At 36.6% G+C, this 25,496-nt stretch overlaps 1 protein-coding gene across 2 annotated transcripts in view; it reads left to right on the top strand.

Moving 5' to 3' along the window:
- ALS2 (alsin Rho guanine nucleotide exchange factor ALS2) overlaps positions 1–19,445 on the top strand; it is a 42,639-nt gene extending 23,194 nt beyond the window's left edge. For both annotated transcript variants that reach the window (XM_082762903.1, XM_082762902.1), the window contains exons 14-34: positions 402–533; positions 784–912; positions 1,246–1,316; positions 1,698–1,764; positions 2,040–2,242; positions 2,386–2,451; positions 3,666–3,764; positions 4,263–4,427; positions 6,728–6,839; positions 7,178–7,255; positions 7,352–7,485; positions 9,628–9,795; positions 10,847–10,964; positions 11,556–11,713; positions 12,408–12,530; positions 13,573–13,749; positions 14,167–14,212; positions 15,122–15,183; positions 15,801–15,950; positions 16,231–16,327; positions 17,699–19,445. In XM_082762903.1, the coding sequence (XP_082619029.1) occupies positions 402–533; positions 784–912; positions 1,246–1,316; positions 1,698–1,764; positions 2,040–2,242; positions 2,386–2,451; positions 3,666–3,764; positions 4,263–4,427; positions 6,728–6,839; positions 7,178–7,255; positions 7,352–7,485; positions 9,628–9,795; positions 10,847–10,964; positions 11,556–11,713; positions 12,408–12,530; positions 13,573–13,749; positions 14,167–14,212; positions 15,122–15,183; positions 15,801–15,950; positions 16,231–16,327; positions 17,699–17,737 (2,394 nt within the window). In that variant the 3' untranslated portion in view covers positions 17,738–19,445. The remainder of the gene's footprint in view (positions 1–401; positions 534–783; positions 913–1,245; positions 1,317–1,697; positions 1,765–2,039; positions 2,243–2,385; positions 2,452–3,665; positions 3,765–4,262; positions 4,428–6,727; positions 6,840–7,177; positions 7,256–7,351; positions 7,486–9,627; positions 9,796–10,846; positions 10,965–11,555; positions 11,714–12,407; positions 12,531–13,572; positions 13,750–14,166; positions 14,213–15,121; positions 15,184–15,800; positions 15,951–16,230; positions 16,328–17,698) is intronic.
- The last annotated feature ends 6,051 nt before the right edge of the window (positions 19,446–25,496 follow it).

Here is a 25,496-nt window from a genome sequence, read left to right as displayed (position 1 = left end):
AAGTAGACTTTTACTATCCATTTAGATGTAACTGCATTCTTTTGAAAGAAGAGATGACTTAACCAGGAACAATAGCTACTTGTACATTCATCCCAATTAGTTATTTAAAGTATTCTTCCTAAAATTACTAGCACTATGCTACATTTTGTTAAGCTGTAAGAAAGTAAATCATGTAGTTGTATGTTAATCAGTCTGCTGTTAGCATTCATGGAACTCATGTGACTTAAACTCCCAGCACGTGACCAAGAAAATAGCTTACACTGTTATTTTATTAACCAGACCAGCTGTCATACACTCAGTGCTAATTTAACAAAATGAGCTGTTGTGTTGCAACTTGGTTAGTGTTGTTGATACGTGTGCTCCAAAACTGTCTTAGCTCTGCCTTGCCTTGTACCCTATAGGCATCTCCAGAATACCAGAAGCTACAGGATTCTAGTTCTTGTTACGAGAGCCTTGCTGTCCTTCTTAGCAGAAAAAGAAAAGAAGCAGAATACACACTTGGCTTCTGGAAGACCTTTCCTGGGAAAATGACGGTATGATTACAGTTCAGTCCGTTAGTAATTAGTAGGTGGTATATCTTGCTGTTAATGTTATCCTGTGTCCATTATTGATGCTACTTATCTGTAGTTCCCATTTTTATGCCTTGTGTTGTTGTTGTAGTATTCTAATTTTAGAAAGGTTTGGCCTGTGAAAGGTTACTATGACAGACAATTACCACTGACCTTAAATTACAGTTGGTGAGAAGTAAGCTTCTGTAACTTGATCTTTAACCCTTACCTGTAGGATTCCTTGCGGAAGCCAGACCGGCGTTTAATCTGTGAAAGCAGCAACAGGGGGTTGTCCCTACAGCATGCTGGAAGATTCTCTGTAAACTGGTTCATCCTCTTTAATGATGCTCTGGTGCACGCTCAGGTAAGCCAACACGTATCCACGAGCAAAGCTTTTTCTCTTTCAAATAACATGACCTGTTTTTCTTACAGTGAAGGTAAGGTTTTGCGGCATTCATTGCAATACTGTTTGAACAGTAAGTGGTATCTTTTTTCATGTTCCAATGTTATATTTAGACATTTGATTACTATTGGCATGGTTTCTTTTAGCTGTTTCCAGGAGGAAGGTGCAAACAAAGAGCCTGTAAAACTCAGTTTTCTTCAGTCCTCAAAGGAAAAAAACAGTGCAGAAAAAGCTTGGGGCGAGGGTAATGGATCAGTCGGTACTCAGTGAAGTTTCCCTTTTCCTTGCCTGCAGTTTTCAACACACCATATTTTCTCCTTGTCCACGCTGTGGGTAGAAGCTCTTTCAGAAGAAGCTGGTAATGTGTGAGTATTATTGATTGTGATGCTGAAATAATCAGATGTCTTGTGTGGGAGGATGAAGGTTTTCTAACAAATTATTGTAAACAAGGAGCAGAACGGGATGGATGCAATCATGTATACCCCTTTTTTCTTCTTTTAGAAAGCTTTTATTGTATTTGTGTGTAGAAAAAAAAAAAATAATAATAATAAAAAAAGAATAAGGTAGAATTAAGAGGTGAGCCAGTAGTCTTTTCTGCTTCTCTTTACTGATGACTTAATATTCAAGTGAATGCTAGTTGGGTTGGGAGAGGGGAGATGAAATATTCATACTCTAAGAAACCTTGCCTTATTTTGGGATGAGATTTCATTAGACTAAAATACAACAACCCTCCCCCCCAAATGTAGGAATGGATTGAAGATTACAACACCAGAAGAACAGTTTGTTCTGCTTTCTTCCACGCCACAGGAAAAGGTAGGTATATCAACAACTTTTTCATGGCTTCAGTGATATGAATGAATTTTTCTCCTGCTGTAAAACCAAATAAGAAGTACTCATTAAGTATTTACCAAGAATTAAATATTCCTACAACTTGGTATGCAGGTTAGACCAGTGCTTGACTGTAGCAGTGCTACAGCTTCCAATGCTGTACTGCAGAGCACAAAGGAGATTGCAATGAATCTCTCCTCTACAGCAAATACAGTTAAGACAGTTGTTAGCTAAATTCTGTGGTTAAAACTCTGTTTCAGACAAAGTGGCTGAGGGCAATAAGCCAAGCAGTGGATCAGGCCCTTAGAGGGACTTCTGACTTATTTCTGTATGGAGCTGGTGGGAACATTTCAAGACAGGAACCTCCTATTTCTCGCAGTGCCAAATACACCTTCTATAAGGACTCTCGATTTAAAGATGCTGTTTATGATGGGAGATGGCTTTCAGGAAAACCACACGGCAGGTAAAAGCATTTGAACGTAATGCTTGGAAAAAAAAGTGAGGTGGTTGCTGCATCAATAAGCAGGCTTATTTACAGATGTTAGTTGGGAATTGTTAAGTAAATTAATTATCTGGTACATGTGTATGACTTTGTATATTTTCCAGAGGGACCTTAAAGTGGGCTGATGGAAGAATGTACTCTGGGACTTTCCGGACTGGGCTGGAGGATGGGTAAGATCTCCCAGTACTTACAGAGATAGAGGTCAAGGAACACCTTTTGTTATAGACTACTATGAAGATTATAAGAAGACTCTAAGTCCTTTTAAATAAAGGTTTTGGAGTGAGTCTCATTTACTCAGGGTTATGTATGTTAAGAGTTTTCTGTATGTTGATACTTAAATAACCTCATTTATCCACAGGTATGCTCACTGCCTTCCCAACAGACTCTGTAACTGTGTGATTAAAAACTTGTTATTTTATAAAAACTGAAACTGAGGTAATCAGGTGCAGGATGGAGGGAGAGAGTAGTAAAACAGTTGAGAAATAATATTATGGTCCTATTGGTTTCCAGCTGTATTTTCAAAGTTTTGAATTGGAGAGGAAGCCGAAATGTGGTCAGGCTTCCGTCATTTTTAAAATGCACCTTAGCTACGTCGAGCTAATGTCAAACTACAAAACCAGATTAGAACTTTGGTCATTTATAACCAGTAAGTGTAATTAATTAACCATAGTGATTTGGGGGTTGTTGGAGATGGAAATATTGCAAACAAATTCACAACAGGAATTAAATGCGTTCATATTTTTGCAATAATCGCTATGACTATCAAATGCGTGTACTTATATTTCAGTATGTATGCTGTTTTCTCAACACTCAGCAATAGTAATATGTTGTTGGGGTAGATGTGCTCTCAGGAGAATCTTCGTAACTGGATTTTAATCTCTTCACAAGATCAAAACCAGCAAATAAGTTGTCTGCTCAGGCATATTGAAAATATGAACCGTTCTGTATAACTTCTTGAGCGTGATTGGAGGCTAGCATCTTTACTTTTTTTTTTGTTTTGTTTTAATGTTCTTTATAGTGATATGTTCTCAATTCCATGGAATAAAGGTACATTTGAGTTACCAAGACTTGAAGACAGCAAAGGTAGACCTAGGATGTGAGAAGACTTGTAGCATTTACAAAGCTGAGAAGAACACTGCTGTGTGGTAGAGAGGGAAACACATACAAGAATGTGCCAAAATCAAACAAGAAAAGCAGTACAGACTAAATTGGTCTAGTGATGCTGAAATTCCTGCTTTTGCTCCTTAAATAAAGCTGTAGCTGTTGTAGTTAGAGATGCATTAAAATAATATAGAGCATGCTGATTTTAGAACAAATGTCATGTCTTTTTTATGAAATGCATTTGTATTACAGCTGCTTATGTTCCATTTCTGTGCACTGACAGATATGGTGAATACAGAGTGCCAAACAAAGCCTTGAATAAGGATGACCATTATGTGGGATATTGGAAGGAAGGCAAAATGTGCGGGCATGGAGTCTACAGGTAACATAGCACTTGCGTTGCCCCCTTTGCAGAAAGGAGAGCGGGGCTCATGCTCTGGCACACAGTTCCCTTACAAAGCCTCTGTATCCCTGTATGTAGTCTTCTAGTTGCATTTCAGACTCGTTATTATAGCTAGCTTGGTTTATTTTCTGCTTTGATTTTTGGTGGATTGTTCACTATTGTACTCATACTGTGTTCTGTTGTTAATATCTATTACAGTGTTGCTAACACTTCCCAATAATTCATTATACTCTTTTTTCAGAGGGATAAATATAACCTCTAATATCCTTGTTTGGTGGGGAGAGGTTACCTTTAAAACAAAACATCAAATTCAAAAACATAAAAAGTTTGCTGACATCCCAAATATCCTTTAATTATAGTTTTTGCTTGGTGTGGCTGCATTGTTGTTTTGAAAAGAAAAGAGGAAGATTTGATGGGGCAAAAAAGGCGGGGGGGGGGGGCAGATTATGGGAATCTTACTCTTTTTCTTCATTATAGCTATGCTACCGGTGAAGTTTATGAAGGGTGTTTTCAGGATAATATGCGTCACGGCCATGGTCTGTTGCGCAGTGGGAAGCTGACCTCTTCCTCTCCCAGTATGTTCATTGGACAGTGGACAATGGATAAGAAGAGTGGTTATGGGGTTTTTGATGATATCACAAGGTAACACTTCAGTTGTTTGAATCCTTAAACACTGGTGTGACAGACAATTGCAGAAAGAGTGGGAAAGGGTTTGATCTAGTACTAGCAGTAGTAGTACAGGTGCTTATGTTCCTATTTGTAGAAGGTATTCTGGGTTGATAATCTAAAGAATGGATCCAGGGGTTTTGTTGATGTATCTAGAGTTGTTACTGCATTTTTTTAAGCCCTACTTTCCTGTCATATTCCTGCCTGACAGCTAGCACTGAATATGGTATCTCACTGAGGGATACTGTGTTATTGCTGAAAATGTTTCTTGTGAATAGTATGAGAGGAATATTCTTTTTGTCTCAGGCCTATAAGATTGAGTTGCTTAGTGACCTGATATCCAGGGCTAGGTAAACTTTATCTCAGGCTCGGGCATTGCTTTGGCTTATTCTTTCAGTGCAGTGGAGGAAAGATGCTTCTTCTAAGAGCAGTTTAGTGAAGGTTTCAGAAACAGAACCGTTTCCAAATTGTAGTAAATTTATACATAAAATAAATTGTGTCTGAGCACAGACCAGTGTAGTCTTCTTGGTCACCAATTCAATGCTGCTTTGTTCCTGAAAAAAGGTCTTTTGGTGAGAGCCCAAGAAACCAGGTTTAGTTTAACTGGCATGAAAGCTCACTTCAGTAAAAAGACTGGAGGGGAAAGAGATATGTGTCCTTTTCTGAAACAGAGCTATTTTAACACCTGTGGGTGTTACCTGACCTCAGTTTTGCATTTAGTCTTGATGTGGTAGTGGTGGTGTTTTTTTTTTTTTTTTTGTTGTTGTTTTTATTATACTCTAGCCATAAGATGTCTCTGCATTCGTTATTCATCTACCTAAGACAAGCTAAAGAGATGAGAGCTTTTCTGGCAGATCCACTCACCTCCAGAATCTGTATATGTAGTGGCAGTTCATGGGGGTGGGTGAAGGAGGGAATGTGGCATTTGCTTTCTGTTGCAGTTACTCAAATCTGAGTCCCTTTCCTTCTTATCTCAGAAGGTTATATGAGTGTGTTTGTTGCCAAAGAATTCATTTTCTTCACTTCTTACTCTTCAGCCCAAGAAAACAAGGTGTAGCTGCAGAATCGTTCCATAATTTGTCATTATTGCAAATTAGACATCCGTGTAAGCAGGGCTTCTGTTCTGTCATTTGTCCATCTGGTAACTGCATATGCTGCATTTGTCTCCTTAAGAAGCTGTTACTCAGCGGAGACCCCTGTAGCAGACACGAGATATCAGACCAGCATCCTGCTAGGTTGAGAGTCTAAGCATCTAGAAGATATCCCTGAATTTGCATTGAAGGCTGGATTTTATCTCTACTGTGACCATAATTTTGTGGATACTAAAATCAAAATGCTCAGTAATAACAGAGTTCTGTTAAATCAGTCACTAGTTTCCCTCTAAAAGTAAACAAATTGTCCCGGATAAGTCAGTTTTGTTTATTGCTTGTATACTGCAAACAACTTATTTTTAAGAACAACTGGAAAGAGAGAGTTTGAAAAGATTCGTGGCTTGTTTCAAACACTAATCTGACATCTGTGGACTTAAACACTCAAATGTTTTAAATAGTTTGAAAGAGGTGGATATTTACTTGAGAAACCTTTAATTGTCTTATCATTTTTTTTCTTAGCATGACCTTTTTTCAGTTATATTATCCAAAGACTTGCTACACTGTAGCCTTATTTCCTCACAATTTTTCTGCTCCAGTATTATTTTTGAAATGTCATAAGATGTTGTAGGTCTCCCTCTTCGTCCCCAGGTAGAACAACTTGATTTCTTTATTATCCCTTCAAATTGAATCATCTGAGTTTAGGTAAAGAAGTCAAAAGTTATGGAAACAAATTGCCTAAAATAAGCTTATTGCATCTGTTCTAAATAACTGCCAAATATGTTGGTTAGATGTTAGTGAAGCTGAAGGTCTCTCCTTGTGTACCACTTGTTTGCTGATCTAGATGAGACTTAAATTTCCCTGTTTCTTATTTTCTGTAACTACAAATTGAGTTCCTTTGGGTAGGAACCGGGCTTTAACACTGTTTGAGATCATCAGGAACAGTTTCCTTGGATGTAGTCGAGTTATAATTGTGAAAAGACTTTTATTTTTTTTTTTACAATTTCTTTCTATCAAAAAAAACTTGCATCCATTAAGCTAGTGAAACTAGATTGGCAGACTTGAAACAAGTGCTGTATGACTCCTTTTTAATGGTTTCTAATGGTCAAATACCACAATAATGCCAAAGAAAGGAAGGATATAAATGTACTACTTAAATTGTATTATTCCTACTTCATTTTTCTTAAGAGGAGAAAAGTACATGGGAATGTGGCAAGATGATCTCTGCCAAGGCAATGGTGTCGTGGTTACTCAGTTTGGATTGTATTATGAAGGAGCCTTCAGCGCCAACAAAATGATGGTGAGTTGAGCACTAGACTTTGTGCTGTAATGACTAGTCCTCTAGGTGTGGTAGCTTTTTGGGGTAGATGGGTGGTCATGCAACAGTATGTTAGGTTGTATAAAACTTGCTGTACTTCTAACCTTCTGTTGTCCTGTGTTGCATTTTTTATTTTTTTTTTTACTTCCTATGTAATCCCTGCTTTGTTTTACCTAGTGCTACTACAGAAACTGCTATTTTTGTGTTTAAAAAAAAAAAAATAAATCCTAAGGATTAATAAACATTTCAGTGTATCTCCAGATCCGCAGTGTGGCTTTCTGTTATACTTACTGCTCTGTTATTGGTGATTCTGTTTATAGGGGACTGGCATTCTGCTTTCTGAGGATGATACAGTCTATGAAGGGGAATTTTCAGATAACTGGACTCTGAGTGGAAAGGTTTGGTATTAGTCATTTGTCTACTTACAATCTTAAAAACAAATCCCCTGGGAAACAGTACAGGAAAATAGTTGTTTTTTTCTCTATTCTCTCAAGGGAACCTTAACCTTGCCGAATGGAGACTATATTGAAGGTCTCTTCAGTGGAGAGTGGGGATCTGGGATAAAAATCACAGGAACCTACTTCAAGCCTAGCTTATATGAGAGTGAGAAGGACAAGCCTAAAGTATTGTGAGTATTAAGTAAGAAATTTCTGATGTGTTTCAGTGAGACTTTGGAATGTAACTATTGGCCTTTTTTTCAAAGTCCAATTAAACTGTTTTTTGTTTTTTGTTTTCAAAAAAAAGTAAGATTTTGAGAACACCTTTCCTGTTTTTATTCCTTTTCCATACCCCTTAGAAAAATAACCGTAACCTTTTCTTTAGCTGTTGTTGCATTCATATTACTAATTGAGCGGTAAGTAAATAATGGTGTGAAATTACAGGTGATTTGACATGCTGCTACTGACTTGTAGCAGTCCCAGAATTTTTTTATACCTGGACTGACTGTTAGAACTGGAGTTCATATCTGCTAATAATTTGATTGTATTTGTGAGAGAGAATAAGTTTCATCTGAGGGATTACATCAATTAACAGAAAGAAGAGAAATCTGTAATTCCTCTGTTGGCAACTTAATTTATTTAATATCACTTAATAGGCTCAGTGAGGGTACATTTGGACAGAATTTAATAGTTACTACACCTCTTCCAAACAGAGCATAAGAAAATTACAGAATAATTGCTGAATTGGGGGAGAAAACAAACAAAAAAATTTAAATGTTATGACAAAGATAATATTGAAAAGCATCCGTAATACTATTTGTAGCAGTTGTATTAAATCAATGTGCTAATTGTCTCCGGAAGAAATATGTGTTCTATTTAAGTCATAATTTAGATCTTCCAGTAGAAGAAATTTAAGTAAATTTTAAGAGTTGTGGATGAAAGTTCAGTGTTTAGTACAACTACATGCTGGTCTTCAATACTAGTAATAGTTGTACAGGTTTCAGTATCTTTGAAGCTTACTCTCAAATTTCCTATTAAAATGGGAAACAGAACTTTATTTTAACCTAGATTACTTCTCAGTGTGCTTCCTGAAGCATTCACTGATAATTTCTTTTGACAGTGCTGACAACTACAACAGGATGTGAGGTTAAGCAGGCTTCCCTGCTGTACTGAACACTTGCAACCATAGCAGCTGTCTGCTTTTTACCCCAGTAGGGAGTCTATGAATAAATGTATGTATGTATTTGTGAAGATTGCTTGTGGAAATGAGGGTTTCATCGACCCTTTTCAGGATCTCTTGAAGTTGAAAATCTTCTGATATCATTTTGTGGAAAGGCTTAACATCTACTTCTGCTTTGTGAGACTGGAAACATGGGAACTAATAACACTGATTTTTTTTTTCCCATCTGAATTTTGTGGGAGGGGGAAAAAAATAGGGAAGGTTGGCAGTTTCTGCTACTTAATTTAAATCAAGATAAAACTATTAACCCAGGCAGTGTTTATTTCAAAGCCCTAAATTTCATTGTGTGCTTGATATACAGGGGGGACATCACATCTTGGTTTCTATTTTGGCTGTAGAGGATCCCAGAGCTTTGGCTATCAGTGAAAAGATGCCTGCACTGGCTTTACTCCCAACCAGCATGTCCCTAGTATGTGATGCAGCATTACCTGTAGATAATACTTTAGGGACAGAAACCATAGATCCATTCTCACTATTTATGTGTGTGGATAGGCTTTTTGTACATTCTAGAATTGTGACATGTTTGGGACATCTTTGTACTATATTCTTATATCAATGTGTCCTAAGCCTTGTGAATGAATAATACCAGTGGTGGAGATAAGCCCCCTCAATTGCAGTATGTCCTGTTTTCTTGGAAATCAGATCAATGCTTTTCCTGCTTATACAAGCTGTTCCTTGGAATAATACAAGAAAGAGTAAGACTGACTTGTGTATTATAATGTTCATATTTATTCCTACATGTAGGTATTAAAAATGTTGTAATCTTGTAACTTTATAATCTGTTGCATGGATTAATGTATGCTTTAAGGCTGTTCCTTGATGAGGATAAAAATGGTAAGGATAAATGATTTCTGTCTAAATTTCATTTTACCAGCTTTTTGTGAGTTTTTTTTAAGAGGTGTTGGAGTTGAGACATGCATGTAAGTAGGTCTGGGTTTATTCTTAGTGATAAACTGTAAGAGACTAAGTATACCAGTTTTTGATTAAAATAGTTTGAGATACTTGTGCCTAACTTCACCTTAGTGGTTTTTGTAGCTGTATGTGTTGTTTCAAGACTATTCAATTTTAACAGACTAACTGGTGGTTTTATTAGGCGGAAACTTGGGATCCTGGCAGTGCCTCCTGATGAGAAATGGAAGGCAGTATTTGAAGAATGCTGGAACCAGCTTGGCTGTGAGAGCCCAGGTCAGGGGGATAGATGGAAGGCTTGGGACAACATTGCAGTGGCCCTGACTACCAACCGACGGCAACACAAAGACAGGTTAGTTCCTAGAGAACGTAGTCAGCATGTTGAAGAAAGTATTCAAAAAGAAACTGGAATTCATTACTAGTCTAGGCCAGAAACTAACTGTAAAAGTTCAGTTAAAACAAACAACAACAAATAAATAAAAAACAGAATCAGAACTCTGACTACTCTGCACTGCAAACATCTCCCTTTCAGGGACATGTTGATGTTTAGGATTAGGTGATTGTTACAGTCTGTTAAATGCTTTGTTGTGTATGAATGAGGTGCTAGCTGATTATTGCCAGAAAATCAGTATTTTGTTAGGTAGTTACTGTGTCCAGCTGCCCAGGAAGGGAACGTTCAGTTGTCATAATTCAAATCTGTGCAGAAAAGCAGGGAAATAGAGTGAATGAAAATTCAAGGGGTGGGAAGGCTTAGAGAGCTGGAGAACTTCAAAAGTAAGTACAGTATTTCTGGAAACTGATGTTTGGAGTATAAGGAAACTTCTTGAAACAGCCTTCTCAGGATGTTGCAGAAAAATCTCATTTCACAGACTTGACTCTGCAAGGTAAGAGAACTGAGTAGGCAAGATCAAGGGATTAGTGGAGGAAACTGGCTTTTTAGCAGCAAGAAATTTACCATAAGAATGCTAATGTGACTTCAGTTAATACTGCTGATAGCCAGGAAATATGTAGTAACAAGCTTCTCATAGTTATAGCTGTCTGTCAGGGTGGGCATCAGTGTCTTCCATGTTCCTGATTTTGCAGAGTTGAGACTTTTGTGTTAAAATAAGTCTATGGGTGATTATTTCCACAGTGCTGGTTCAGATTCAGTTTTGCTGAAGTAAAGGTGTAGAATTTTTGTGCAACAAGTGTGGGAGAAATGGAGAAGTTCAGGCTGAAGAATTCTGTCAGACTTTTAAAGTTAAGGGGAACGAGCGGATTGACCAGTTTCCTATGTGTGCTTCCATGTTTTTCTTTATGGCTCATCACTTTCTTGTAGTAGCTTCCACATTTAACTTCAGTTTTATTAATTCTACGTGTCTCAACCGATCTGTAAAATGTTTTTGTCCTTCTTATAACTGCAGTCCAGAATTACTGAGCCGTTCACATACTCAGACACTGGAAAGTTTGGAATTCATTCCACAACACATTGGTGCCTTTACCCTGGAAAAATATGAAAATATCAAAAAATATTTGATAAAGGTATTGTGACTCTTAAAAGCTCAAGTAGCATGTTGGCAAAGCAGATCAAACTCATTTACTTGTGTAAGAGCTTTCCTCAACCCCTTTCGTTTATGTTTATAATCCATGTTTATATCGATTCATATTTACTCTGAACTTCCTAAATAATTGAGTTTAATCCATAACTAAGACTAAAATCATTGTGCATCTAATGGATAGTACCTCAGTTTCTGCTGAGTTACTGTTTTGATTTTTATGCGTTTGGATCCTAGTAGAGCATGATAAAATGCTTGCTGAATATTTGATGTTAGTTTTAATAGTATTGGACAGATGACTTGTCCAAGTAGTAGCACAAATTCCTGATTAGTCTTGATTCCTGTATGAGCCTGTATTCAGCTAATACATAAATGTTATCATTCAAATGTTTTTATATCTTACCATCACAAGTGTTTTTATAAAGTTTGCTGATTTTTTAATTAATGTGTCTGTCATTTTTGCTTCAAATTATGTTGTTGGATTTCTGATCTGTCTTTAGTTCTTTTTTTTTTTTTTTTTTTTTACAGCTTGTCTAGCATTGACCTATCTGACTATGCAATTAATATTTCACATCAGGCATGTGATACTCCTCTCCATCCATTGGGCAAGCTGGTGGAAACACTGGTAGCTGTCTACAGAATGACCTATGTTGGAGTAGGAGCTAATCGACGATTACTGCAGGAAGCTGTGAGAGAGATCAAGTCCTACCTCAAACGCATCTTCCAATTGGTTAGGTAATAAGACTCTAAAGTCTAATTACTGCTGAATTCATTGAAGATACTGTGTGTACTGAATCAGTCTAGTGTTTATGTAGTCCGAGTATGCCAACATCTTTACTCTGTTTTGGGTGTTAGTTATCTTTTCTTAAACTTTTTAAGGAGTTTTGCGTATTACGTCAAAAAAAAAATCTTCACCACAGGGAATTACGTCCTGCATTGTTTTTTAAAATACACCTAGAGAGAGTTCAACATGGATTTCCAATTTAGTGTCTGTCTTTTCACACCGTGAATATTTATTCTTCAAAAGGTATATAAGAGCAGTGATAACACAGAATTGCAGAGTATTCCACTGAAGTTGTTAGAAACATGGCTCATCCATGTTGATATGAAGTGTTTGCTTAGATTCTTGAGGGCAATTAAAGCATTAATTGGAGTATTTTTGCTCTCATTACCAGAATCCAAATTAATAACCATTAGATGTACAGTATGATTTACCTGGAATAAAACTTATAAAGACCATACCCTACAATGCTAAAGATACCTTTGCTACTCTGACATCATCTCCCTTTGGTCAAGGCTTCTATTATCTATACTGTCTTAGTCTGCTGTGTTTTATTTCAGCTGACTTTTCTTTCCAAACATCTCCTCTGATGCTTTATTTTGTGTAAGCTTCTTGATGTCTTAAGTTGCTATATGTATTGCCATTTAGGTTCTTGTTTCCTGATCTTCCGGAAGAGGGCAGCACAATCCCATTTGTGGCAACAGAGACAAAGGGAAGGCGATCATTCTGCAGTGGGAAGTCTGACTCCAGATCAGAATCTCCTGAACCAGGGTACGTAAAGGGCAGGGAGGGATGGTGGTGGCTGTGAACTAATGAAGGCCTTACCTTTTTCCCATCCCTTTCAAGAAAGAGTTGTTAACAGAAATGAAGATAAGCACAGGTTTAATTGATGCATATAAACGGATGGTTTTTTGTTTAGTTTTGATGACAGATTTGGTTAAGTGAACTTCTGTGTGTTGGCTGCAAGCATTTCGTTCCTGTTCCATGCGATGGTTCTGTACTTAAGCCCAAACTTGCTTTTGTCTTTTGGTAGGAAACAAGCTCAGACTTGGGCCTGAACTTCAGAAAAATATTTGGTGTTTGAGCACTGGGCTAATGCAGGTCCAGTGCATGCATACTGCATTGTAAAAGTGATGTGGACCTCAGCCTTGAGTCCACCATTGTCATGTCCACAGCTGCCTCAGCTGTGGGCAGCATGAGGAAAGAGGGATCAGCAGAGAGACCCCAGTGAGCTGTGCAGGTGGTATTAGTAGGTACCCCATGTTCAGCTTTTCCTATTAGGTTTGCAGCTTCATGAATTCAGTAGCTACTTGTCATTAAACCTCACTCGTTCGTGTGAGTGTGTGGAGCTAGGTCAGGTACCTTCGTGGGTCTTTGACTATTTTGTAGATTGTGATTTGAAGTTAAGCTATCAGCAGAGTGGCTTAGAATGAGGGCAAAATGATTAGCTTGAAGATGCAGGTCCAATTTGAACTGTAATGAAGTATCTGGCTTTTATGTTCTATAGGTCAGAGATACAATGCTCTGTTTAAAACACAAAAAAAGCCCAACACAATTGTGTGTTGTGGTTCCTCACCACCCTCAAAAGATGCCTTATGTGTGGACTGTAAAGTAAAGTTACTGTTAAGTATTTCTCAGCACATATACTACTTGACTGATTTTTTTGTTTGTTTGTTTACTGTATTATCTTTCCTCATAGATCAGGCTCATACTAAACTAAAGGTTTGTTTTAATCATTAATTTTCTTCATTCCATTTTCATAGGTGCTTCTTCTTAAAGTCTTTCTCTTGACCTCCATCTCTATTTTTTTTAGGTATGTGGTAACCAGTTTTGGCTTGCTGCTCCCTGTATTACTGCCACGACTCTATCCACCTTTATTTATGTTATATGCCTTAGACAATGAGCGTGAGGAAGATATTTACTGGGAATGTGTTTTACGTCTAAACAAACAAAATGATACGGCTCTTCTAAGTTTTCTTGGAGTGCAAGCGTGAGTATGTTTCAACAATAAAGCAAAACTTAAAATAAGATTATAGTATGTAATTAGATAAAGCAAATTTTTAAAAAAAAAAAAAAAAAAAAGGTTGTCCTGAGTGGTTTTTCTCTGATAAAAATGTATCTAGCTATATCTTCAAGCTAACTACTGTGGTGGAGAGTATGAGTCAAAACTTCCCTCTTGCAAAAAGGTGGGGAGAGCAGGAGGAAGGAATGTTGGTAACACTACAAAACCAGAGGGAGATATTTCAAAACTAGCTATCTTTCAGCTGTCTCAGTTAGATGTAGTTCTTCCTGCTGGAAGAGTTGCTTTCTCAGAGGAGAACATGCTGGCTTCATTTTCGTAAGGTGAAATATACTTTAAGACCAATAAGCTCTTATTTCTGAAAAGATTGTGTTGGGTTTCTTGCAGGAAATTTTGGCCAGGAACTGTGTCCATCCTTGGTGAGAGTAGAAAGGTATGTTCATTGGGCCTTAGCTTATTGTGTGCTTTGCCTAGTGCTTCGTTAAAGAATCTGAGATAATAAAGGGTCAAAGAACTTTCAGCCAACCCTTCTGCTGAAGAGATGCTATATTATCTTGATCCCTAATATGTTTTTTTTTTGCTACTTAAAAGCTACATCAGTATTTTCTTGCAATAGCTGTCAGTCTGGCTTTGTTACTTATTGTTTTACTCTGAAAGAAATTCTAGTTCAGGAAGATGCTTGTAACCATTTTGCTTGGACACTGATTGCAGAAAAAGTATGAGAATAAATGTCAAGGAAGTTTTCAAGGTGTTTAGGAGTTGTACCATTATACACTTTATGATTATGAGAATTGAATAATTTCTATTCAGTCATTACCTTGACAGTGGCTGAACACTGGTATTAAACAGTAGTAGTAATATGTTATTCCATCTCTGTGCTCCGGTAAGAGTGATTTTAATAATCATTCAGAAAGTCATTGGCTCAGTTACTTACTAAGAGCTAACATTTATACTTTTGTTTGCTCTAAGCCTTTGGGTCTGTGATTATTGACCGGTATGACTTCCAGATTTCAACTATTCTCCTGTTAAGGTTCCCTCCTGACTGTTAATGATTAAGATTCACCGATTCTTAGTTCTCCTTGACCATGAAAATACACAAAAAGTCTCTGATTCTCATAATATATTCAGTGTTTGGTACAGAATTCCCAGAACGTTAAATGAAACTCGTACAAATAATACGTAGACAGATATCCTGGATGACTTCAGCTTGCTGGCATGTTCCCTTCTCATAGCACTTCAAATCTCAAAAAGGCTTTAATGGCAGTGTTGCATGATATGCTGCTTTTTCCCCATAAGCGTGGGTTGCTAACCCTGAATGACAAATCTTCTCACGGTTACACAGGTATCATCAAACACAAAGGATGCCTGCTTTGCCTCTGCAGTTGAATGTTTACAGCAAATCAGGTAATTCTCTGAAGTTACTTTCAGTTATTTGCTGTTTCTGCTATAGTGGATCTACTCAAATGATTCTTTATCTGTCACTTTTTTTGTTGTTCACCTTGCTAGTAGAGGTCAGCTAGAACTTTCAGAGTTCCTGCTACAAATGTTACAAAGCGTCCCAATGGAAAACGCAGTATAGCTGTGTAAATGCCAGTACTTGAGAAATGTCTATAGGACAACACCTAAAATCGAAAGCAGGAAGATATCTAATTAAGTATGCGTGTGAATATTTGAACAGTTATGACAAAACGACCTATGTTTCAGGAGGTTTCCGTTTCTGTCAGCTGACAGAATTCTGCTGTAAGAATTGAAGTAGAAACTGATATTTTCTTCTCTTCAACAATGTTTAACCAGCTTAAAACTGTGAGGACAGTCTTGCTTGCAGTGGTGAACCTTGAGCCTGTGATTATAGCCTGGGGTCTATTATACAGCCTTTGCAGCTGTTGTGGCTGCTGTGCTTTGATTGATCTGTCTTATCTTCTTGGGTCAGGGGATAGCTAGCTACCAAACTGTCTTCCAAATTTAGATGCAGATATATAACTTCTTATTGTTAGTCCGATTTGCTTTTGCTCTCCAAACAGTACAACGTTTACCCCAGCTGACAAATTGAAGGTGATCCAGCAGACTTTTGAAGAGATATCTCAGAATGTACTTGAGAGTCTTCAGGAAGATTTTCTGTGGTCCATGGATGACTTATTTCCTGTTTTTCTCTATGTGGTGCTACGAGCCAGGTAGGTGCTAGCAGTGGTATCAGCCAATAAGCTGAGCATAGGCTGTATGAGTACTCATTTCTATTAAATACTCCTACTTCTCATTATAGGCCTAATTATTATCTTTTTACAACTTAGTACATTTTATGTTTTGGTTGTTGGCTTTGGCCTGAATAAATTTTAGAGAGTTAAACTGAAATGGATGCAACCTCAGAATAAGGCTAGGAAAAAGCATAGTTTTTGCCCAATGTTGTGTAGTCTTCACCTTTTTGTTTTTTGTGTCTCTCCCACCATGTACCAGGATAAGGAATTTGGGGTCTGAGGTGCACTTAATCGAAGACTTGATGGATCCTTACTTGCAGCATGGGGAACAAGGCATCATGTTCACTACCTTGAAGGTATGAAAATTATTCAGGGTTATTAATTTTTTTCATGGTTGATTAAAGTTGCTTAATTCCTAACAATCAGTTTGGGAAAATTCTGTGAACATTAGGTTTTAACTTGGATATTCTGGTCACTGTTTTAATTAGGATGAACAACGAAATTTAACATAAAGCTTAGGATAACAATTACAGAAACTGTGAAGACAATGGTGCAATTTTCAAATGTACTTTATTCAAATGTCATACAAGTTGCTATTGACTATTCTGCATGCTCACTTGTATCATGTTTGTCCCCTGTGACTTAAACTTCATTCCAATTTTTATGAAAGGAATAAAGTGATTCCTTGGAGATGAACCATTCTGATGATATTTAAATCAAATACCACATCAGAATGCCCCAGGAATTCAATTTTGCAAGATAAATGGAAAAAAATACATGATCTAAATTCTCTACATTCTAATTTGTATTCTTCTCTTTATAAGTATGGAAAAGGGGAGAGTCTTCTCTGGTAGTAACACATTGTACAGCTAGGACCTCTGTAGTTGAAAGTAAGCTCTTTCGGTTCATGAAAACTGTTCAAACAAGTGAGTTTCATGACAAGTCAAGTGTGTGGAGCTTTTCTGTGGAGCTGTTTCAGGGGAAGGCTGTTAAACTGAAAAATGAAAAATCACAAGCTGAGCTGCTAGCTGAATGTTGTTGTTTTCTGTTTGTACAAACTGGAAATAAAGTTTGGTGCAGAGTTTTCATCCCTGTAACAGTGCTGCAAGAAGGACGGTTTGAATTGGTTAAACTTTCTTTGAGAATCTCTTTATTTAGTAGAGACAATCTTACTTGGTGTTACCTGAAACAACTATATGAAGTTTCTTGTCATGGCTGACCAAATGCATATTTGATCCAGCATTAAGGAGTGGTTAGCTATTAGCAACAGGTCAGATATAAAAGTTAAGATCAGGGCATTTATCTAGGTGGTAGAAGCTTTGCTTTTCAGTCTGTGTTTTTGAAATGTATGAATCTGTGTGTCCTTGTAGTGTAAGAAAATACTTTCATTTTTGGGTCCTTTTATCAAAAGGTGAAGAGAGTTGTTAGCAGAAAATTAATTTCACCTTAGCAAAGTCGGGAACCAAATTATGTAGAGTCCCAGATCATGCTGTATTGCTTCATTAGGAGTTGGACATAATTTGTAACTTAAAAGCTGCTGTTCATTTTGCTTGTTTACTGCATCAGAAAATGTTTTACAATTTTACTGTATTGTACCTTCTTCCAGAAGGCCTAGTCCTCATTTTTTCTCCTATCCAACAAAACAAATAAACCTTTTTGTGTATGATGCTTTTATCAGCTTGCTGAAAACTAGGATATATGCTAAAATGAATTTTGTTTTAATTCAGGCATGCTACTACCAGATTCAACATGAAAAACTTACCTAGACCATCGTTTACGGCCTGGCTGTTCGGGTGGAACTTCACTACAACTACTTTGTTTCCCTGAAATTGCACTTAAAATAGAGAACACTGTTGCAGTTCTCTTGTTACAGATCAACATACTCAGTTGTTATTTTTGAACTTTCAATTTTAAGATTGGAAATATGTGAAATGTTGATGAAGACAGAAGCTTGGTTTGTCGAGTACTTGCTAAGAGATCTCTTCCTATTCTAACAGATCACTTGCTCCTTTTAAATTAACAATAGTACAAAAAGGCATGGCATCTACATAGAGTACATGTGAAAGTCTGGACCGCATGGCTTCTAAAGCAGTAGGTTTCTTTTTATTATTCCTGGTTTGTCAGCAGAGATGTTTAAAGAGAATGAGTTGCACCACAGAACCATTCAGTCTTCCTGAATTAAGTTTTTAGGTTTAAGAATAGAGACATGTTAGTATTTATAATGGGCATCCTATAGTGTGTTTTGGCTGTAAAGATTTTGAAGCATCTGTTCGAAACAGTTGCTGAATGCAGTATTAATGTGCTGTTTTAGAAGTAATCACACTATTATGGACTTCCCTGTTTACTAGAATTATAAATATAGAGGCATTCACCATGCTTTCTGTTAATGAAATGAATAAAGAGGCACTGACAAATTCAAATTTTGGCACTGAATTTAAATGTTCAATCTGACGGTGTTTAGTTCCATTACTCTGAGGTCTAACGACAAACTTTCTGTAGAAGCTCATGTGATAGGAGAATGGGAACGTGCTCTTGAATAAGCTGACAATGGATTATGTCTGAGACTTTTGCTTGCTAACTTATTTGGTTATTTATATGTCAGGGTGAAAGAAGTCCACCTTGTTGCATTTTTGAATATGTAAAGGACAAATAATTTTCTTTGGGGGGGGGGGGTTTGTGTGTGCATTTTTCTGTGGTTTATGGTTAACCTTATTTATATGAATACCACTAATGGATAATTTGGGTATTGTAGGTGCTGTTCTTTGCCATGGCTGACACAAAAAAGGGGGGGACCAATTATAGAATGTTATAATGGTCTAAGTTATGTCAAACTACCATAGATAATGCTAATCATATTTTTGAAATAGTAATCACGGCTTGTGTATTGCTACTTAAATGGAAAGAAACATTATGTCTAAAAACTGTTTTGAACAGTGACTGTAACGTAGCAATTTTCATAATAAAGTAAAAAAAGATTGGTCTTTCCGAAATTAATCTTAATTTTGTTGAAGAAAGGGAGAGGAGAATTCTAGCAATGAGGTACCTAAATCTATTGCTATACTTCTCATATTTGCAACAGAATATAGAGATAACAGACCTCTTCACATATTCAATTATACTGAATAATATGGCAAGAGATAAGTAATAACGTGCATGAAAGACAAGCTATAAAAAGTTTGGGAAAAAAAAAAAAAAAGCAACTAGCAGAGGAGAGTATAATGAAGTGTAAGCCAGGAATTCTGACACCTAATCTTTTGTGCTAGGTATCTTTCCATGCACTCATCTGTTGAACAAAATGTACAAAATATTTAACAGAAAACAGCAGGAGTGGAATTGCTCCTGAATAAGGAGCTATGCTAAACAGCTGAGTAAACCCATGGCAATAATTTTAATCTGCAAAGATGGATTCATGATTTATTTCACCTTTTGTAAGAGTGCAAATCATTAAAATCAGATTTTTTTTTCTCACTGTAACTGTTCAGCATCAGTGTTACTTGTCTTTAGGTGTTTCAGAATAAGAAAGGATTTTAATTATAAGCTTTGCCATGTGAAAAGCTTTTTTCATATGACCTTACATCTATACTGCTTCTCTTCTTTAAACCGAGAATGTAACTGGAGATGAGTTTTTTTTTTTCCATTCTCTTTCCTGCCTTTCAAGAAAGAGGTATAGCTACAAATATGTAACAACTTCAAATGTTCAACTTCATTCACTTTGAATGTTACAAAGTAAGGGGTTAAAAAACAAAATATATCTACTTGTTCTATCTGTATACATAATCTGTTAGAACAAGTAGTGATATCACCTATGAATTTAGCTTGCTGATAAATATAAAGCAGACAGTCTGGGCTGGATGTTCTTGGTATTTCTGATGTATAGTTTAGTTATTAGATGAAGAGAATCCTAGGATTAAATGTGCTTCTGACACAGATTCCAATTTACAGCCTATGTGGGCTGTGATGCATTAGGAAATGAGTACAAAGCAGCTCTGTATTTCTGTAGCTAACAAAAAAAAGAGTTAACCTGAAGGACTTCAATCTCTGTTACTTCATGATAATTCATTTTTTCCTTATCTTTTTCTTTTAAATTTTCTTAAACTGAAAGTTGGATATTTCTTCTGCTGCAACAGAAATCCTGTAATGAGCAACAGAAGATCAAGGTTACAATATTACACGTTCTTGTTGTAATTACAGGCACAGTAAGTGAAGACAGACCTTAAGAGCTAGGTGTCCTATTGACTAGGAAGGTTGCTGCAAATAAGAAACCTCTTTTGTGAGACAACTTAAAGTAGGCTTTTTCTGCAAGAGAAGGGTTAAGGGGATTTGTTCTCTTCTCCCTGGTAATGAGTAGTTCTAAGGTTAGGTTTCTGCGGATTAAAAAGGAGGGGATGTCTGTAGATTAGCTAGGGCAGTGAGGATACTTGCTTTACTAACATCCAACAAATATTCTTTCCCTCTGGAAATTCTACATGAGCTGGACATGGTGTGATCTGCTGTATTTACAGGTAAGAAAATGTTCTGTACTGAAACCATTGTACTGCACGATAAATTTCCTGCATGCAATTTTGAAGTTAGTTTCTTCTCATAGCTACAGCAAAGCTAATTAAACTTGTGATAGCTGGTAGTTCCCATTAGCTAAATGTGTATGAATGGGGAGTGGGAACTAAAAAGAGATTTCTTCTTTACTCCTAATCTTTTATAAAATAATCTGACTTGAATGCTAGGTGCTATACATTGACTAATTTTGTTGGACATAGCTTCACTTTGGACAACAACTCTTGTTTCAGAAGCACTTCAAGGAACAATCTCTTGTATGGTGAGAGATACTATAGAAGAAAAAAATGACTGTGAAGTCCTTTCTTTGAACTACCTTGCCTTATACACTTGAACTGATTTAATATCAACGTACTGATCTTGTCAGTTTTCTGTTTGGTAAAAGACTGGGCTGTTGGCAACGAGAAGCTGGAAGTAAAGCTGCCTCCCTCACATGACTGCAGTTTGCTGCACTCATGTATTCTCTGAATGTGCTTTTGCTTTAGGAGGCAATACTTTGGTGGCGTTATCCCCATGTAAACAAGATAATGGCTTCACCAGTGGAGCTATATGCTTTTGTTTTGGAGGGAGGCAGGATGATTCATATCGTCAGATACATCTGGAATCATATTGTCGGATATATCTGATTACAAAGAGTAATAGCATTTTTTGTGCCATCAGCAACCTTATGTATGTGGGTGTGATTATCTAAATCTCACAGAGTGACTTCTGAAAAAAAATCATGCTCGTGTCTGCTTTCTAACCTGGGTCACCTCAAACTTGCAGTAATGGTTTTTGGGTCAAAATAGGCATAAATGGTTTCAAAGAATGTGTCTCAGTCTTTGCTTAAAATAAGTGTATTATTCTACTCATGTCTTAGCTTGTTTTTTTGTTTTTTTTTTTTTTAATTAAAAAGCTCTAATCTTGTATCAGTAAGACCTTCTAGACTGTATGATATTAGTTTCAATGAATTTCACTTCTGCTGAAGGGAGTAGGCCCTGTAGCTGAAATTTGGGATAATTGATGTTTATAGGCATGGGGTAACATGATTCCTTTAGACTCTTCAAACCGTGGTGCACTCAGTATGGACAAGCAGTTCTTTCCCTAATAACAGGTAAAGAGCTATGTCTTTTTTTTTTTTTTTTTTTTTTTTGAGCTTCTGTAACTGCATGCAGTATGTGTGAATGCTGTCTGGGAGATAGTCAGGTAAGCCTTTTAACAAGAAGTTATATCTAATTTATTAGGATCCCTGGAATGAGAAGACCATGAGCTTTGGCCTTACAGTCTGTGTAGATACCTCAAGGAATGAAAGCACAAGTGGTAGTCTTAGCTAGTTTTCCCTATATGCTAGCAATTTGGTAGGCCTTTTCCTAAGGAAGTTCAAATAAGCCAGACATTTTTCATTTTCTCTTCTGGTAATGACTTATTCATCGTCTGTTGCTCCTGACTGTTGCTTAAACCAGACTTCACAGTTGGAAGCTGCTTTCCTGTTATGTGAAAATATGAAACAGCTACTGCTTTATGAATGAGGTGAGATGCATTGTTAAAAACATGACAGATTTTGATGTTTAAGTGCTTATTCTGTCAATGTGAGCATAAACACTGTAGTGTAAAAAAGGAAGGATTGCTAGCTTAGTTTGTTAACCCTAGCTGCTTTCTGATAGCTGTATCCAAGGCTTTCACCCAAAGGCAATCGGTCAACATTCAGTAGCTTTCTTAGTTTTCCTTGGAAATACGAGGTCAACCTTGAAAACAGCGTGTCTAAAACTCCTAAACAAACAGAAATTAATCTCATAAAAAAATTGAATAACTGCCAAGTAGAAGGTTGTAGGATATTCTTTCTTTGACAGGTACGGGATAACTTTTCTTTGGTTTAGTTCTTTCCCATTTTGACTCATTGTGCTGTGCAAGATCTATTCAAGGTAAGAAGAAATCATAAACGTGATCTGGCTTGTAAGACTAAATGGTAACTTAAGGTATTCCAAAGACTGGAGGGGTTCTTTCTGCAAAACTTCTCTTTTTGCAAGAGAATACATCATTGGTGACTGTCAGTATGGTGACATGCTTATTTGGTAAGCAACACTAGTTGAACAAAGCAGGTCTGTATTCACACTAATTATCACCAATAAAAATACTCAGTTTTCAGTGTTAATCAGGAATCTTAAATTTAGTTGACTTTTTTTGCTTGTCTGTTCTGGTGTTAAACTCTCTTTTGACTAGTTCTATCAATAAGCTTTCAGAGATCTCTTGTCTTTCGTGTCTTTCCCTATATATTTGCAGCTCCCCCTCTGGTGATCTGTGAAGGTGTGGTGATCTTTGTTTTTGCGAGAAGAGTGTATGTATGTCTGACTTTTAAATCTGGGATTTCAATATGCAAAATAAAACATAGATCAGAACTATCTCTCTATAGCATGTCTGAAATGTTTGGAAGTGCTCTTTTTTTTGGTCTTCAAACATCCTTTATCACAAAACTAATCAGGATTTTGAATTAGGAGTGTGCTGTTGGGTGTCTATTGGACTTGATAAAGAAAAGCAAGCAGCCATTGTACATGGTAACCAACAAATGTTAGAAATGTCTATCTTTATGTTTTTTCAGATTTAAGTAACTAGTTATAAAAGCAAGAGATGCATTGGAATGAGTAGTAATAATAGGAAATGAGGCTTCTGAAATGCAGTTTACAGGATAAGCTGTCAGAAGAAGCTTCCTTTCAGGATGTAACTCACAGATTGGCTTTGTAAATACTTCTACAACTGGATCTGTAGCTGTGGACTCTTCCCTCCCAAAAACATGGGACAGAGCAACCAAGCTGAGGGTTATTTGTGTTTCCATATTGCTGATATTCAGTAAAAAAAAAACAGGGTACAATGAATCCTTGAATGTATTTTACAGTGCAGGGACTCCTCTTTTCTTGTCTAAACCATCCCACAGTAAAGTTTCTTCCCTACTCCTAATGTCTTCTGTAATTAAGAAACAGGTATTCATGGCTAGGTTTATATGGTCTGCTTAGCTGATCTGCCTAATGATGGATTTAACAAAGCTTAACAAAGGGGAAGGCAAACCCTTAAAGGAACAGAACTCAGACTATTGGGGGGGGGGAAATAAATTAGAACACAGTTCCCAATGGATATGTGGTAGGAGGATTCAGTGTTACATTTGTAAAATATGAAAAAACAAATCTTTCTCAATGGAAAAATGATTATGCAGTGTAGCACTGGAATGTTGTATTGGATACTGGGGAAACTGGGGAAGGATCATACAATATTTTGTTGGTCTTTTGAAAGAAGATATAACTGTAAAAATCTTTCGTATTAGAATCTCAGTGAAATATATAATGGAGCATCCTATGGAGGTAGGTTGTAATGAATAACCAATACTCAGTAATAAAATGTTTGAATTGTTATCTCCTGATTTTCGTGGCAGGGGTATGTGTGTGTGTCTCCCTTCATGTCTTCTGCCTTTTGAAAGCAGTTTTGTGATTTAACAGGAGAGAGTAAACATGATCTAAAAATAAGTATTAAGAACTGCAGTAAAAGTGACAGTAATGCCTTCTGCTTTTATAAGCAGATCAAGATAAGGCATTTCCTGTTTGTACCTTTTGATATTTTCTTTCCACAGAAAAATTTAGAGGGAAATGGCTGCCTTTATGGTTTACTAATCTGGGAGATAAGCTATCATATATTTAACAGATTTTGGTAAGGCATTATACTGTGCATAGTGTCACACTGCTGTTTGCTGTTGGCTGGGGTACTCAGTTAACTCATGTTACAGTTCAACTTGTACTCTGAATCTTCTCAAGTGACCAGTTCAAATATTTAGCCCTTCACAAGTAATCCTACAGTAATGGCGATCATGACAATATCTCCAAACTTGATTTGAATAATTTCAAGCGTGATTTGAAGTTGGATCAGCTAAGATGTAATGAAGATGATGAATTAATATAAATCTCTTGTATGTGGATTCTTGATGCATTGATGTAGAAATGTACCATATTTTACAATTCCGGAGAAATCAGTCAGGACAGGACTGTGTGAATGCCAGAAAATGTGTTACCTGGTTAATTTCCATATTTCATGCAACTTCAGAGAATTCTGAGAACTCTTCTTTTAACACAGTCTCTTACTGCTTTGTTAGAAACAAATTGGAGACCTTCTTCCACTTCTGGTCTAAGGAACCATTATGGTGTAGTGATAGGTTGTCACAGAAGTTCATGGGAGGGAAGGGAGCTGGAAGAAATCTTGCAAGTCTTACTTCTTACATGTGGAAATTAATTCATATACAAGCCACGCTGAATTTAACATGAGTTTCTGTGTTACTTCTTAAAAACAAAATTAAAAATTTTATGTTAAAATTTAAAGAAAAAAATAAAGTAGTTTATGCTGCTTTTTATAATGAAAGGTAATATAGGAGTGGTATTAGATTAGCAAATAACTTCTTCTCTCTCTGAAAGTAGCAGGCAGCTATAAATGCCCAAGGCAGATGATGATACAATTGAGGTAAGGTGTGGATTTTCGGTTTTGGGTTTTTGTTTATTTTTCAATTCACTTTGAGGTAATAAAAAGGAAAATATGAAATCTTTGTGAAACAAATACTTCCAAAGACCTTAAATTTTAAGTTACTGAAACAGGGTTCCCTTCTTTACAAAACTGTACCTTTGCTCAATGAAAATTCCATAGAAACTCACAGAATCCTTACATTTTAATATTGTATCAATTAGAATAATTATAGTTAATTTTGCTTTGAATATGATTCTTTTCAAAGCTGTGTAAAGCATTTTGTATTGTGTATAGGGAAAAAAAGATAACTTTCCATGGTAGTGCACTTAAAGCTGGGGGACAAAAGATACACAGAACAGTTTAGCTTGCTGCATTAAGTAGTCTATAATAATGGCAATTCCAAGAAGTAAAACGGTAAGTTTGCAGTTGTCTTGTTTTGGTTGCTAGTGGGTAACTGAATTAACACTTGGGGCACATGCCTGTAGTTTGTGCTTGCAATCA

Source organism: Aythya marila (genome assembly GCF_965140915.1).
Source record: "Aythya marila genome assembly, chromosome: 6".
Taxonomy (NCBI): domain Eukaryota; kingdom Metazoa; phylum Chordata; class Aves; order Anseriformes; family Anatidae; genus Aythya; species Aythya marila.
This window is presented reverse-complemented; position numbering and strand designations above follow the sequence as displayed.